We start from the raw sequence: 16,911 nt of genomic DNA, 5'->3' as shown, positions 1-16,911 counted from the left end.
GAACTCAATACTATCTCTCGGGGTGAATTTACTGATGTAGGTGTCCCTCGGGGCATCTTCATCGGTGGCATCTCACGTGGCCGGGCTGAACACTGTGGAATGTGATCAGTTTGAAGGCAAGAAGATGTCCTTCGTTAGAGCCATTGTTGGCAAAGAACGGAGGGGTGGTGTAGCGACCTGACATGCTACGAGGTGGGATCTTCTCCCCTTGTGGTGGGGGGGGGGGAAATTGAGATGTGGGAGATGAAGGATGTTTCCACACTAAACTCTGTCGCTTATTCTCGGGTTAAAAGTGATGAACCCATGTCTCCTCAACAGTTATTATTCGCTTAAGAAATGAGTCTCCATCTTCGTAATGGTTCAAAAGCTTCTGGGATATTTTCAAACGATTCTCTTTGAGGATGCTGGTTAATTGATGTGGAACCCTGTGAGCACACTTTTCAAAAGTTTAAAGAATCGTGGATGATTGAAAATGCTGAGCCGTGGCTTATATTCAATTCACTTGCAATGTCATTAACTGTAATTCATCAATTACCAAGAATCATTAGTTTAACTGCTTCAATATTGTCATTTAGTCTACCTTGCCACTGTTCATCGCAGAGAGAAATCCTACCATTTTTAAAGTGATCAATCCATTCGTAGATCTTGTTTCTACTCAAACAACTCTCTCCATATTGCTGCTGCATTCGATGAATAATCTCTGCTGGTTTTACCCCTTCTGAACTGAGGAAATGTATCACTGCTTGTGTTTCTTCCTTGGTGCAATCAGACAAAGGAGCACTCATTTTAAACAAACTTTTAGACATAATCACAAATAGCTAACAATGAAAGAATACTTTCAATGAACAGTTCTCATAGAGGTTATGAGTTATAGCAGAACAATCATTGCTGCCATAGATGTGACTGGGAGGGAAATCAAAATTTCTCTTTTTGACTTATCCTCGTACAGTTTTATATACTTATAACACTGACAACTGCTTTTTAGTGAACAACTAAAATATAACATTTGTTAGCTTATAAAAAATATCAAACATGATTGATCCAAAATCATGATTTTCTGGATGAAAGACTGAGATGGTACCACGTAGGTGAGTATTACATATTTAAATTAAATTAATTTTAAATTAATGTTTTATCAACAGATAATAAAATATCAGAATGGCATCTCTCCTCCTCCTCCTTCACAACATTACAATACTTCTCCCCATGTATTACTCTATGGATGTAAACATAAACAAATCCATCTTATACACTAAAATTATGATGATGATGAGAATAATAATAATAAACACTTTATTAAAATAAATTATTTATTAGTTTATTACATTATTGAAAAACTGATAATTTAAACACTTCATAAACAAAATAAAGGAAAACCATTAGCTTGTGTGCTGCAATCATTTAATATTTAATGTAAATAAAAAATACATAATAATAATAGCAGTTACAATAATAAATAAAATAGTGATAGCATAAATGTTTTCAGTTTTTTTGTAGATGATGTGATAAATAATAAAACAAAAAAAGCAGATGCTAATTTAAACTCTAATAAAAATAAAAATAATGAGCCTGCTGCAATCTGATGGAAAAATAGTGCACCTAAGCACTGTAAAAATACTACATAATGTTATTAAATGAATTAAAATTAAAAAAAAAAATTACAATTTTTTTTTTTTCATTAATAAACTATGCATTAGAAACAGAAAGTTTGATTGCTTATATTTATATTACATAAATAAAATGTTGGTTGGTATTAAAAATATTAAATACAAGAAAAAGTTTTTACAAGATGTGAAGTGAAGAAACACGATTTAAAGAAGGTTACTGATCCCATTTTCTCCATTCCATACCATCTGGTGGTTTAATATCAACTTTATCTTTAGCAACTTCTGACCAATTTGTACTCAAAACTGTTCCACCTGATTCAAGCTGTTGCAAATAAAATAAAACTAATGATTAATAATCTGATAGCATTATTGTTACAATAAATAATATCATCTTACTTTATATTAACCTTCTCAAGTCCATCTCTACATTGTACTCGAACACTTAAGTTACTTTTATTTTTAGTTCATCTATATTTTAATTTATAAAAAAAAATTATTAATTTTGCTTTTAATTTAAAAAATGGAACACCCAAGGGAAACGAGAACAAGAATGAAAGAGCTTCATAGAAAATTGAATAATGAATTAAAAAAAAAAAGAGTAACACAAAAAGCAAAGAATGCACCACTTGCAGATAAATGCTCAGATATAAAAAACTTAGAATAAAAATGACAATAAAAAAAATATATTACAAACAGTAACATAGAATAAGTAAAGGAAAAATGCAGGCACTAGAGAAGAAATTATCAGTGGAAATTGTTAAGCCTTATTTCAAGAAGGAAATCAGTCTTAATAGAAAACCACATGACTTTCCTATAGAAGATTAGGTTAAAGTAAAAGAGGTTAGGCAATCCTATAATTAGAAGTTATTCAAGTAATAAAGCAAAGAATGTAAAAGTTGTAGGAATAGATGGGCTGATATTTAAGAGATTAAATGTCTTAATGAACAAGGATTACAAGAGATGACGGAACTGTTACAGAGTGAACAACATAAAACCGAACCTATAACATAAGCACTGCAGAATCGGTAGGTTATGTTGGAATGAAATTTTATGAATGATATGAATTAAATAAGAAAAACATAAAATGTAATTTAAATGTTGCATTTATTTACCTTATTGTTACAAAAGATGTTCAAAATGACCACCCTAGGCATCGATGCACTTTTGTGCTCAACTGAACACATTGAGAGTCCTCTGATGTAAATTGCGTTGATTTCTCGTTGAATGTTCACTTTCAATTCATCAATATTGTGAAGATTAGATGCATAAAGTTTCTCTTTAAGTAGCCCCAAAGGAAAAAATCACAAGCAGGCAACTCTGGGGAACATGGAGGCCACTGTCCTCTGCTGATAGCTCGTTGTCTGTCTCCTTCAGTTGTTGCACAGTTGTAATGCAGCATGGTTTCAATTTTAATTCATAAAGAATTTTACAACAAGAAGTGTATTTAACACCAGATTGTTAGGATAACTTGCATAGTGATTTTTTTTGCTTTGCAGTAATTCTTGCAATATAGGCAAGGGCCTGTGCAGTCCCAATGGAAGGTTGCCTATTTCATTTTGCATTTGCAACCAAACCTGTTGTACGCCATTTTTTAACTAAATCGTGTATTCTACTCTTCACTGGGATACAGGTATTTGGAAATTTTTCTACAAATACTTGGCATGACTCTTCACACAATCCAGAATGAATATAGGCCTCAACTGTGGCTATCCTCCTGGATTGAATAAGGGATTTAACTCACAACTGCATTCACAATACTGCACTGCAACAAAACCTACACTGCACTGACACGTAATCACCTGACAAACGGCAGCAGCAATTAGTAGTAACAAATACATCCATTAGTCCCACTAATTGTGTGAGTCTCATAAATAGTGTTGGATAGCAGTTTCATTATGGGTTTGGTTTTATGTTGCTTACCCTATATCACAATCTACAATAGTGGGATGTGGCCATAAGACTTTCTTAAAACAACTGCGATTCCAATCCCTAAAACGTATGGTGCAGTAGTATCAATATTACAGAACAAATTATCTGATTTACTATTCAGACTTCTCCGTAAATTCTGAACAAATGACAAAGTAAAAAAAATGGAGCAAACGTTTCAGAAGAACAACATGGATTCAGGAAAGAGAAGGGGACAAGGGATGCTATTGAGTAAATAAGAGGTACATAGAAAAATTAAATATATATATATATATATATATTAATTAAAGAATTGCATTTGAATCAGAAAACAGCTATGAAAAGAAAGGAAACTTAATCAGAATGGTTTGACTTAGGAAGAGAAATGCATGGGTGCTGCCCATCACCATTCCTGTTGAACATTAGGTGATATACACAATTACCATTTCAACACCATTAGATGCTATGCACTTGTACCAACAGCTTTCCCAATGTTTGAAACATTTTTTATATTCTTCTGAACTAATGCTGTAAAGTGGATCTAGTGATTTTTTCTTAACCTCTTCTACATCCTGAAGATGCTTTCCCTTTAGGTCTTTTCTTGGAAATAAGAAGTAACAGGGGCTAGGTTGGTGAATAAAGGGGATAAGAAAATGATCATGCCTTTTTTTTGTGAAAGACTAGTTGAGTTTCATCGCTGTGTGGACAGGCACGTTGTCATGATGAAGCAGCCAGTCTCCTGATCATTACAATTCAGGTTGTTTTTTTCTAACTGCCTCATACAAAAGCATCAGCACTTGTAGATAGCAATGTTGGTTTACTGTGATGTCCTGAGGGATGACGTGAATGACTCCTTTGATGCTGAAAAAACAAACCATCATGAACTTCACATTTGATTTTACTTGCTGTGTTCGTTTGGTCTGGGCAATGAAGGTGTCTTCTATTGACTGGACTGTTGTTTCGTTTCAGGGTCACAGCCGTACAAAAAGATTCATCCCCTGTCATGACTCTTAACAGAAAATCTGGGACAGTTTCTACTTGTTCTTTTAATTTATGGCACACTTTCAGATAGTTTTCTCTCTGGTCATCAGAAAGCAGTCATGGAACAAACTTTGCTGCGACAAATGTACAAATATTTGGTTAGGATTGTTTGATATGAACTCTAGGAAACTTCAGTTATTTCCTCCAACTTGTCAATTGTTTGGCGAAGATCAAACATGATGGCATCACACAGTTTTTAACATTTTCGTCTGTACTGGACAATGAAGGTTATCTGAACAGGGTTCATCTTCAAATGCCATTTGGTCACGTCTGAACCAGGAAAACCACTTGTAAATTCTTGGTAGCTTAGAGCTTCCTTCCCATAAGCTTTTTGAAGCATTGATACTATCTCCGCTGCTGTTTTCTTTAACAGGAAGCAGAATTTGATGTTGGCAGGTTGCTCCTTCAATTTGCAATTGCAAAATTGCCAAGAGCATTGGAGGGGCTTTATCCCTCCGAATTCAACAAATGATTTCTAGTTTAGAAGAAACTATGACAGAATATGGAATAAAATGAATGTTAAGAAAACTGAAGTAATGATTATAGTAGAGTATAAACCAATGAATCTCTATAGAGGACTTAAACATGAACTTTGCTGGTAAGAATGAAAGTGGCATTCAGGTATCTTGTTAATAAAAGATTGCAAAACTAAAAATGAAATAAAAAAGAGAATAGCAATTACTAAGGAAGGATATAACAGAAAGGACCACTTCGAAGTAAAATGAAGTTAAAGATGCATCATTGGAAGTGCTATGTTTAGAATGTACTTCAGCATAGATTTGAAATATGTACAGTAAGAAAAAGATAGAGGAAGACTGGAAGCATTTGAAATGTGGTATGGAGGAAACTGGAGAACATTAAATGGACAGAAAAAATGAAAAATGTAGAGTTAATGATAATGGAAGCTTAATCAAAACAATTCAGAATAAGAAACCAAATTGTCTGAAGTATATTATAACAGAAGGATTGATTAAGGTGCTGAAGGAATCAATATAAGCTGCAAAAAAAGAGTAAAGATTACAGATAATCTAAAAGGATATGGGAGCTAACAAAACCTTAAAAAGTTTGGCCAGGAACAGAAGAGAATGAAGTGAATATGGTGCACAAAACCTGACTCATGCATAGAAAACTGTATGTTAATGGTGAAATATTATGGAGAGGAAAAAATTTAACTTTTGTTTAATTTATTTTTTATATTGTATTTACCCTCGGAGTTCTAGATCCAATGAGTTTATGATTGCAACCATTTTTATAATCAGTCATAATTCAATAATTTATCATAACATCTTCACAAGTGCAATATTATGCTGTCTATTAATTAACATTTTCCATACTTCACAAATTTCAGTCTTTTTTATTTTGCTAAATATGTTTAGAAAAACATATACTGGTGGTGTTGAATTCAATTAACTTCAGCTATAGTTAAATTTTACATACTGAATTATTCAAAAAGGTTTTACATAAAATTATTTCCCACAACAAAAGTTTTACTAATTGAAGTAATTAACTTGGCTTTAAGCTCTGACTTGTTTTGTCTAATATTGTTTCAATATTTATTAAAAATAGATTCTATCAAAAATATCAATTAAAAAAATATTTTTGTTAAATGTAGTTTTTGTATTCAAAATTGTAAAAATCAAGATGATAGTTCTTTTTACTTTTGAGAAATTAAATTTTTAAACTGTTAGTATAAAAAGCGTGTTTTACTTTGCACTATCAACCTAACTCCCACTCACTTCAGAACTGGCAGTTAAAGGATGATAACGTTTATTCGAATCCTTGTCTACATGCAAGTACAGAACAGAATTGCCAGTGAACATCCTTTCTCCATCACTGCACATCACTCCTCAACCATACTAATCAATGTTTCACATAAAGCCCTCTATCAAAATATTAATAATAATTAAAACTGAATATTCTTTATCATAAATAATAATGAAATCAGTAATTTTATTTCTATTTTATTTTATTTCTGCTAATTCAAACTTTCATTTATATTTTTTCAACAATAAATGATCATGACTAAGGTCAATTTGAGTAGTGGGCGTATCTACACTACTTCCACTTATCCCCACACATTTGGTTCCAAGTAGCAAGCAAAGGATGAGTAACCAATAACTAGTGTTGTGCAAAATAAATGTAGAAAGCTGTGCATTCAAATTATTCAAAAATTAAATGTTACAAAATTTGGGTCAATTTTTAATTCTTATATATAAAATTAAACCTGAAAGTATCATTATAGACCAGAGATAAAGCGGACCAGTACCAACACACTGATGAAGAAAAGGGGAATATATTGATTTTCTTCATAAAATGATGACAATAAAATGCTACAAATTGTAGTGAATTGTTACCCAAAGTTGAGGCAACCTACAGGTTTAAATGGCATGGAATCCACATGTTGTTTCTACATGATAACACTACATCACACCCTGTTACTCAAACAGTAACCACACAAAAACCGATTCAAATGCATTAAACTAGAGCCGAAAATCTTCCTTACACCCCTGCCTTAGTACCATGTGACTCCTAGTTGCTTAGACCACTTATACAGAATCTGGGAGGTCAAACATTTCAAAATAATAAGGATATGGAATCCTTTACGGGTAACTGGCTTCAAACATGTAAAAACTACTTCAAAAAGTAAAAAAAAACTAGTATTTAAAAATTAATGGAAATTGTGCAGATAAAAAACACTTTGGACAACCAAAAAAATACTCTGAATAAACAGTAGCAACTAAAATTAGATTTATATCTGAATGATCTTCAAAATTAAAAACCAAGAGGAAATTGTTTGATTAAAAAGCAACTTACAAAATAAGTTCTTTATTTATTCTATTTAAGCTGGTTTATTAATAATTATTGATAGGGGTAACCAATTAAGATAAAATGGACACTATATTTGAATTATAAAAAAACTACATATATATTATTAGATCAACCAAAGTACAGAATGAATCAAGAAGAATGACTTACCTTAATCCACTATATGCAGGAGTGCTTTTGCGATTTACTTGCATCAGCAGCTGCATTATATATACATCTCAAATTACATTAAAAACTTTGTAAAATATACTAACATTCATTCATTTATTTAACATTTAAAACCTTTTATCTTTTTATTAAACTTTTATTCAATTAAAATCAAAATTAACATTAAATATTAAATTGTAAAAATTTTTACATATGTAAAAGTATGACATCAAGGCATAACATCAAATTAAAATTAAAACTCAAATAAAAAAATAATTTTAAGTACAGCAATTATACATGCTGTCCATTCAACTGAACTTACTTCACCATACTAATTGAAATATATTACTAAATTTAAATATATTATCACCATACTATTTATATATTTCAATCACTACTGAAATATGAGGATGACAGTATTTTGAAGGTTGCAGTAGATGGCACTACCATCTACTGCAACCTGTACTGTATTTTGATAGTGATGTATAATTTAATATATTTCAATCAGTATTAATAAAGTAAGTTCAGTTAAATGTACAGGTGATTCAAAGAAACGGGAAATTTAAAAAATTAAATAACGTTAATGAAACATTTTTTTTAGAAAATGAATTTTATTTCATGTAATTGTACAAATGTTGCCATTTTAGGATACATACATTTTAATTTATTTTTTAAAGATGACATCTTGCAGGTGACCTCCTCTTCTACGTAAACACTCACGAAGTCCCTTCGTTAAATTGTTCATGGTTTGACGTAACATCTCAACTGGAATTTCCGCAATTGCTTCTCGGATCTTTGCCTTCAGTTCTTTTGTTGTAGCAGGTCTACTGTGGAACACTTTGCTTTTAAGGTGACCCCACAAAAAGTAATCGCAAGCTGAGAGATCAGGCGATCTGGGAGGTCATCTAATGTCACAATTTCGTGAAATGACACGTTGTCCAAACAATTGGCGTACAGCTGCCATCGATATTCGTGCAGTATGTGACGTTGCTCCGTCTTGTTGAAACCAGGCTGTGTTAAGAATCGGTGGAAATCTCTTTTGTTGTTCCACAACAAAGGTTTCAAGCACGGCTATGTAACGAGCCGACGTCACTGTAATCGCAAGACTGTTGTCATCCTCAAAAAAATAAGGGCCCATAACACCGTAAGATGACATAGCATACCACAGTCACTTTCTGGCTGTGCAACGAACACTGGTGTAGCTGTGTAGGATTTTCTTGTGCCCAGTATCTGAAATTTTGCCTGTTAAAAAATCCACTGAGGTGGAAATGCGCTTCGTCTGACATCCACAGTTCGTGAACAAACTCTTCATTATCATTTATCTTCTGAAGCATTAAATTACAGAATTGTGCTCGCACAATTGCATTATTTGGTTTCAGTTCCTGGACGATCTGCAACTTGTATGGATGGTATTGCAAGTCCTTCACTAACATTCTTCGAACACTTCAACTATGCAATTGTAAAGATGCTGAGAGACGACGGATTGACCGATGCGGACTTCGTGTGACAGCATCTTGTAAAGCTTGAACATTCTGTGGTGTACGGACGGTTTGCTCACAGCCTGGAGGTTTCTTTTTCATTGCCGAACCAGTTTCCTCAAAATTAGATATCCATGTTTTAATTGCATGTGCTGATGGAACACGGTCGTGCCGTCCCAGGTTAAAATGACGGTGAAATTCTCTACACGCTCCCTCCACACTGTCATTGTTTTTGTAAAACGCTTTGATAGCAAATGCACGTTGCGCACCACTCCAAGGATCCATGACAACTAAATGGCAGGTTGGGTTGGAGAGGCTGGCGCCACTTATCAAGGGGTACCAATCGCCCACGGCTACCAACACAACTTTCAAAATTTCCTGTTTCTTTGAAACACCTGTACAAGTATTATTGCTTAACTTAAAATTATTTTTGTTTGATTTTAATTTTAATTTTTAATTTTACAAGTAATCTGATTTTATGCCTTGACGTCGTATATTTTTACATACATAAAAATTTTTACAATTTAATTTTTAATGTTAATTTTAATTAAATTTTCATATTTTTAAATATTGTTTTAATTTTTAATTTAACTGAATAAAAGTTTTAAATAAAAAAATAAAAGGATTAAACGTTTTAAATTTTAAATAAAATAAATAAATGCATGATATGTTATTATATTTTACAAAGTTTGTAATATAATTTGAGATGAATATATAATGCAGCTGATGATACGAGTAAATTGCAAAAGCCGGCTCCTCCATATATAGTGGAATAAGGTAAGTCATCCTACTTTATTTAATCTGTACTTTGGTTGATCTAATAAAATAAATATATTTGTATGTAGTACAGAGGAGTATGATTCTTAAAAGAATTTATTTAAAAAAATATATAAATAGTCTCAAAAAGAGTGTGCATAGTTTGGAGAGTTATATCTTATTAAAGAAATATTTAGATAAATGATACTGTTTATGTTGTTTTTTAACTGAAACTTATAAGTGTTCAAAATTATTACCATTAATATCAGTACATCTATAACAACAATTTTATACCCAGCAACAAACTAAATGTACTGTAGCTAAAAGTATTGTGTTAACTGTATTTTTGATTTATTGTCTCAACTGTTGCAGTACCTTAGTTTTGTAGCATACAAAGTGTCTTTAAAACTTTCCAAAGGTAGAGAAGTCCATAGTGCTAAGTCAGTTCACAGCTTGATATCAAGCTGAATTCTGAAGTACTTTCTCTTCATCCTATCCATCACTCAGGTGTTGTCAAAAAATTCTATCACGTCATAATGATAGTGAGGTGGAGCTCTGTCTTGTTGAAAGCAATAAATAACTTCATCAATAAAACGTTTATGTAGAGCAGGGATTTTTTTTAAAGTAATGAATCCCAGCGATAGCCCCTCAAAGAATAATGGTCCAACAATCCCTCTAGAAGATAAACCACATCATACTGTTAAGCCTGGTAAATTAACATGTTTCTGTTCAATAATGTGTGGATTTCCATTATCCCAATAAAAATTGTTAAGACTATTAATTCTTCCATTAAGCTTAAAAGTGACTTCATCAACTGACCAAACAATTAAGTCTTCAAATCCTTCATGTGTTTCACTCTTGTTCTTGTACCATTCACAAATCCGTACTCGTCTATCTGGAACATCTTCATTTAACGTATGTAAAGTATGTAAAGGAATGTATAGTCTCCACTCACTAGTTCATAAAATTCTATGCACACTGTCTTTTTGTAAACTAGTCTCATGAAAATATTGCCTGAGAGACTTCTTTGGGGATCATGTAAAGGTTTGTATTACTAAAACGGCATCATTACCAGTAGAGGTTTTTCTTTGCCCAGACCACCCCTTATTACATTTTCCACTGAACCATTAACTTCAAACTTATTACTAATTCCTGCAGCTGCAAGTTTGTCTACATCAATTCTCACCTGTGTAAGTGTTACAGATTACTTTATCCAATGTCTTTGAACCTCTTGAACATTCTCAATTTTCCAATAACACCTCAAAAGCCACTTACATTGGTAAAAAGACAACTGAATTTCAGCCATGTTTATTAACAATAGTGAAAAGTAACAATAATGAAAAACAGATATTTGACCTAAAAGCTGATATAATTTTTCATTTTTATCCCTGTTTGTGCAGCTATAATTATACATCTATTTGAGACATTTTGTGTGTGTGTATGTATATCTGACTGCCATTCCACTGTCATCTAATCTTTATGTATTATGTCATTCTATTAATTATACTGCTGTTTTTCTTTCAATATTTTTTTTTAAAAAGAAAAATAGATTTATCAAAATGGCTATCCCTTAAAAAAATTATTACATATGTATAGTATATGTAATAATTTTTTTGTATATGTAAAATTACTAACAAAATTAATAAAAGAACAAACAAGTAATTTTAATATAAACTTACTAATTTATGTAATAAGCTTTTCAAATTACAGATTCCATCATCAACTTTAAAATAAGAGGAGTGGCTGAAATGTAACGCAACCATGCTCAAATGTAGTCGCTCATAACTACCAAATGAAACAAAAGTAACATTTATATAAAGTACATTTTATTTACTTCCAAAACTTATATTTATATATCTATGCAGTCATCATTTACAGCTACACATTCCTCCCACAGTGAGCCAGTTTTTTCTTTCCAACAATGAAGAATTCTGGTGTGGCAGTCTTTCCTTGAACCACAGATCTCACTGTACCCTAAGTTCATCATCCATTGATGAAATGATTATCCTTAACGCTCTATTTAAATGCAGAAAAATGTAAATATTGCAGAGCACTAATTCTGGTGGGTATACAGAGTGGGTGGAATAGGTTCAAATTTCCATAAGAGCCTTGGTGGTTGCATGTGATGTAGGTGGCCGAGCATTATCATGTTGCCAAATTATTGGCTTTGTGGATTGTCGGACACAATACATGCACCTCCTAAGGTGATTTAACATCTCTACATATAGCACAGAATTTACACTCAACCAGCTTCCAGGTAGTCAGTCACAAATACATATTTGTAAACCCAGAACACTATCGATCCTCAACAGGGATATTCCATTTTAATTCAACAAACGATCAGTGCATCACTATTTTTGATTTTGATGATATTTGGTATATGATAACTACTCACTTTGTAGTATCTTGAGTAATAACTATTTTCTAACTCATCAACAGGTGAAAACAGCCATTTTCGTCACTTTTTCCATGAGCTGTAGCATTCTTATTTTATATCATACAGAGGGTCAAAAAGGGCTTTTTTGAAAGAGTAAATATGGAACTTCATCTTAGTGTACTTAAGATTCATTTTGTTACATAACCAAATCTTGTAATGTTTACTGAAGTTACGTTTACAAATTGTTTTTTTTTTCAAATTTTGGGCTCAAAATAAATAATGAAGGGCTTAGTAACAGGCCTGTTTTTTATCTTTTAACTCTTAGGTACTAGTAGTAATTATTAAAAAAAAACTGGACTGTTACCGAGTGTCCTTCATTAAATAAAATGACCGCCAAATTGTACGATTTTGAAAATGTCTCATTTTTGGGGCCCATAAACCACATGTGGGACAGGTGGCAAAAATTTGAAATTTTTACAGCAGTAAGTACTTTTTATGTACTTTAAAACTATATAAAATTTCCTTTGTTATTTGTAGGAGTTGAAGAGTAATGTAACCAACGAAACTGCTAGAAACGTTGTTCCTTCTAACTGTAAACAACGTATCCAAAAATACTGATGTTTTGTATTTTTTTCAGATTATAAAAATTACAACTAAACTCAGCAGAATGAATAAACTGATAATTAATAAATAGTCAATTGCAAAATGATAAATAATAATTATAAAATGATAATTCAAATACACTAACAAGTTGTTCAATTCACTTTTACCTTATTTTACTCCTGCTAATGGAAATTATGAATAATCTCGCACTTTTTAATAACAAATTTAACAAAGATAACTTAGTGCTCCTGCTATTTTTTTATTGAGTAGAACTGATAAGCCCTCATTCATCTTTGGTGTAATTCCAGTAGTTGATAGAAAAAGCTTTGAAGGCGTGAGAATCTTTAAAATATTTTCCAATTGAACCCATGTTTGATTATTCCTCAATGATTTCTTGAATGAAGTACAGGACCATGCGGATGGAAAAGTGTATTTGGTATTCCTCTTCATTTTCATGTATTTTGTCTTCAATGACTTTGCCTAACCACCAACTGCCATCGTATATGCAGCAGATATAATTTTTACATTTTGGCTTTGGTAAACCTATAAAGCAATCAGAAACACTAATGTCCGTGTGTACTGACAGTAACATAAATGTTTCTGATTCAAAGGTTGCCCGGACTTTCAGAATGCATTTCTGACTTGTTGGAACATAATTGTGAAAGGTTCTTGTTTCTGGGACTGTTTTGATTACCTGATAACAAGAACTGAGGTATCCTTCAGTCTCTTTAACATCTTTATTAGAGCAGAAAATAGATGTTTTATTTTTAGCATTGTCTTTGCAATAATCGTACATTTCAGAAGGTGTAACAATTTGATTATTGACTGTCCTTAAAGGCTTGCTTTAGTCACAGTCCTTTTTAAAGTTCTACCAATACCATCACATGGACCTTTTGCATGGTATGAGGCAAAAAATTCCATTCAGCTGCAATTTCAAAATCTTCTTGATGGTAGCACAAATGTGTGAAAGTTTTTCTTTTTATACTGGACTGAGGAGCCATTAGAAAAATAAAAAAATTGTTTAACTTGTGATAACAGTGTTTTTATTTTATTTATACATATCCGTAAAATAAGAATGCTACAACTCATGGAAAAAGTAACGAAAATGGCTATTTTTACCTTTTGGCAAATTAGAAAATATTATTCAAGAAAAGTATTTTTTTAGCCGCTACAAGGTGGGCAGTTATCATATACCAAAAATCATCAAATCAAAGATAGTGTTGCAATAAAAGTTTTGAAAATTTTTTGAATTAAAATGGAATATCTCAACATTCGCTTTACCAGCTTTTGATACAAATTTTATTGTCCACCTACTTAAGTACTTCGATCAACATAACATCACCATAAATGGCTTTTAGTTGATAATGATGTCAACTTTAGTTGATAATGATGGTAGTGTTTACTTTTCCACTGTTAGAAATTCAATCACTGCACATTATTTTAAACATGCTGATATAGCAGGTGTACCAGACTCCATTAGAATGGTGACTGACAGAAAATGAGAGTGTAGGTTAACAAGTTTTGGATGTTAGTAATAGAGGAATAAAGCTACAAGATGGCAGCACCGATCGCTTTGTGCAACTTTCTATTCTTCCATTACATTCTACTGTGCATTACATTTTTTTTGCCCCTCGTGCTATATCAAACAATGCATTATTGTAATATGTAAAAACTGATAGTTGTCATGATCAATTGCATTAATTATTGGTCGGAATTAAAGTAACTATTAAAACTTTCAGCCGATTTAAATAAATCATCAAGTTCAAAATTTACCAGTTTGTTTATAAGTGAATGTATATTTATATAATTTTTCCAAATATTCAGGTTCATTATTGTATATTTCTACCAGCTTTCATGTCTCATAGTTCATGGGAAAAGAGCTCAAAGTTGAAAAATAATTCACAGTTGAAGAATTAACAGATTCTATATTATGGGCAACAGTAGACAAAATTGTAATTCTCCAAACTGTTACCAGTATTTGATAACGGATTTGGTATATGTATAGAAAAAAGAATATTCCTTATATTTATTATTGAATCCATGTATTATGAGGTAATAAATAATATTTGAAAAATTCTTTATTTTTGTAAGCACTTAAACGTGTTAAAAATGGAAGTACATGCCTTCCTGATATTAACCTACAAAAGGAAATAAGTGTAAAAATCTGTAGCTTGTTAAAAATACCATGTCTGAAGGAATTCAAACTTGGAACATCTGAATGTAAAACAGAGATGATATAATTTAATGTGGAGGTCAGCAGGTAAAATTTATAGACAAAATTAAAACTAAAAAAGAAGAAATCAAGTAACTGAAGATGAAGAAAATACAGAAACCAAAAAATAACTACAAAACTGAAAATAAAACAACACAAACCATCCAAACAATTAAAAAATAAAAATTTGTTTTACTTACAAACGATTTGTTCATTGCTTTTTTAACTTCATCACTACCTTCTGAATAAATTTTTTGAAAAAGAGCATTTAACGCTGCCTCACCCTCAGCTTTATCATCTTCAATTTCCCCAACCACTTTATCCCAGTTTCTACCTGCAAATAAATAGATGCATTAATATAAACAATAACTCTAAAACATTAAATGACTTCAATAAATTGTTAACATCAGAGACAAAATACAGAGAAACACATACAAACCTCTTGTTATTGAAATGAAATAATTCAATAAAAATTTAATTTTAAAACTCTAAAAAATTATTTGCCATTACCTATTTAATTTTACATAATAATTATGTAAAATGTTTCCTAACATTTTACATAATTAAAATTCTCTATAAAAAAAAATGAAAAGGAAATGTAAATCAAAAGAAAAGATTATAAAACAAAAATTTATACACTTTAAACATTGTTGATGTGTATATTAACTTTTAAAAGAATTAAATAAATTAATTAATTAAATAAATTTTTAATGTAACAGTTTAAAATTATTACAGATTTCAGAATTACTTATAAATACACTAATAAACATAAAATGAAGTGTAACCTTTAGGTTCTACGGTTTTTGGCTCTCCTTCAAGGACGACCCATCTTGTTCCTTCAGCTTTCTTTAATTTTATTTCAATCTGAAAATATAAAATTAAAAAAAGTATATTTTAAAAATCTGTTATATATAATAGTATAAGTCATACACACACACACACACACACACACACACACACACACACACACACACACACACACACACAATATATATATACATGAGTTCTGCAAATAAAGCAATGAGACTAGCTTTTTTGGCAACCAAAAATGGCAACACTGTAAAGTTACAAATAAACATATGGTTACATGAACAGCTGATTTATGTTGGTATTAATATTTTTATTTGGTATTAATAATTTTAATTTTAATTTGGTATTAATATTTTATTTTTGCTAACATGTACAGGAACCAAACAGCAACAGTAACAATTGAAGAACATAAGAAAGAAGCCGTAATAAGAAAGGGAGTCCGACAAGGATGTTCCCTGTCTCAGTTACTTTTTAATCTTTACATGGAACTAGCAGTTAATGATGTTAAAGAACAATTTAGATTCGGAGTAACAGTACAAGGTGAAAAGATAAAGATGCTACGATTTGCTGATGATATAGTAATTCTAGCCGAGAGTAAAAAGGATTTAGAAGAAACAATGAACGGCATAGATGAAGTCCTACGCAAGAACTATCGCATGAAAATAAACAAGAACAAAACAAAAGTAATGAAATGTAGTAGAAATAACAAAGATGGCCCACTGAATATGAAAATAGGAGGAGAAAAGATTATGGAGGTAGAAGAATTTTGTTATTTGGGAAGTAGAATTACTAAAGATGGACGAAGCAGGAGCCATATAAAATGCCGAATAGCACAAGCTAAACGGGCCTTCAGTAAGAAATATAATTTGTTTACATCAAAAATTAATTTAAATGTCAGGAAAAGATTTTTGAAAGTGTATGTTTGGAGTGTCGCTTTATATGGAAGTGAAACTTGGACAATCGGAGTATCTGAGAAGAAAAGATTAGAAGCTTTTGAAATGTGGTGCTATAGGAGAATGTTAAAAATCAGATGGGTGGATAAAGTGACAAATGAAGAGGTATTGCGGCAAATAGATGAAGAAAGAAGCATTTGGAAAAATATAGTTAAAAGAAGAGACAGACTTATAGGCCACATACTAAGGCATCCTG

At 31.5% G+C, this 16,911-nt stretch overlaps 1 protein-coding gene across 2 annotated transcripts in view; it reads right to left on the bottom strand.

Annotated features, from left to right (window-relative positions):
* Positions 1-1,299: 1,299 nt before the first annotated feature.
* The window catches only part of Sgt1 (suppressor of G2 allele of skp1), a 31,940-nt gene continuing 16,328 nt past the window's right edge, over positions 1,300-16,911 (bottom strand). Inside the window, exons 5-8 of one of the 2 annotated variants that reach the window (XR_012756208.1) lie at positions 15,738-15,816; positions 15,153-15,286; positions 11,440-11,545; positions 1,300-1,929 (exon numbers count right to left, since the gene is read on the bottom strand). Coding sequence is in view for 1 of the 2 variants with exons in the window: in XM_075364697.1 (XP_075220812.1) it covers positions 1,822-1,929; positions 15,153-15,286; positions 15,738-15,816 (321 nt within the window). In the remaining variant the exon portion in view is untranslated. The remainder of the gene's footprint in view (positions 1,930-11,439; positions 11,546-15,152; positions 15,287-15,737; positions 15,817-16,911) is intronic. The other variant, XM_075364697.1, reaches the window with a different exon arrangement.

The sequence above is a fragment of the Lycorma delicatula genome, chromosome 4, assembly GCF_047948215.1.
Source record: "Lycorma delicatula isolate Av1 chromosome 4, ASM4794821v1, whole genome shotgun sequence".
Classification (NCBI taxonomy): domain Eukaryota; kingdom Metazoa; phylum Arthropoda; class Insecta; order Hemiptera; family Fulgoridae; genus Lycorma; species Lycorma delicatula.
The sequence above is the reverse complement of the archived record's forward strand: the minus strand, read 5'-3'. Positions and strand labels throughout refer to the sequence as shown.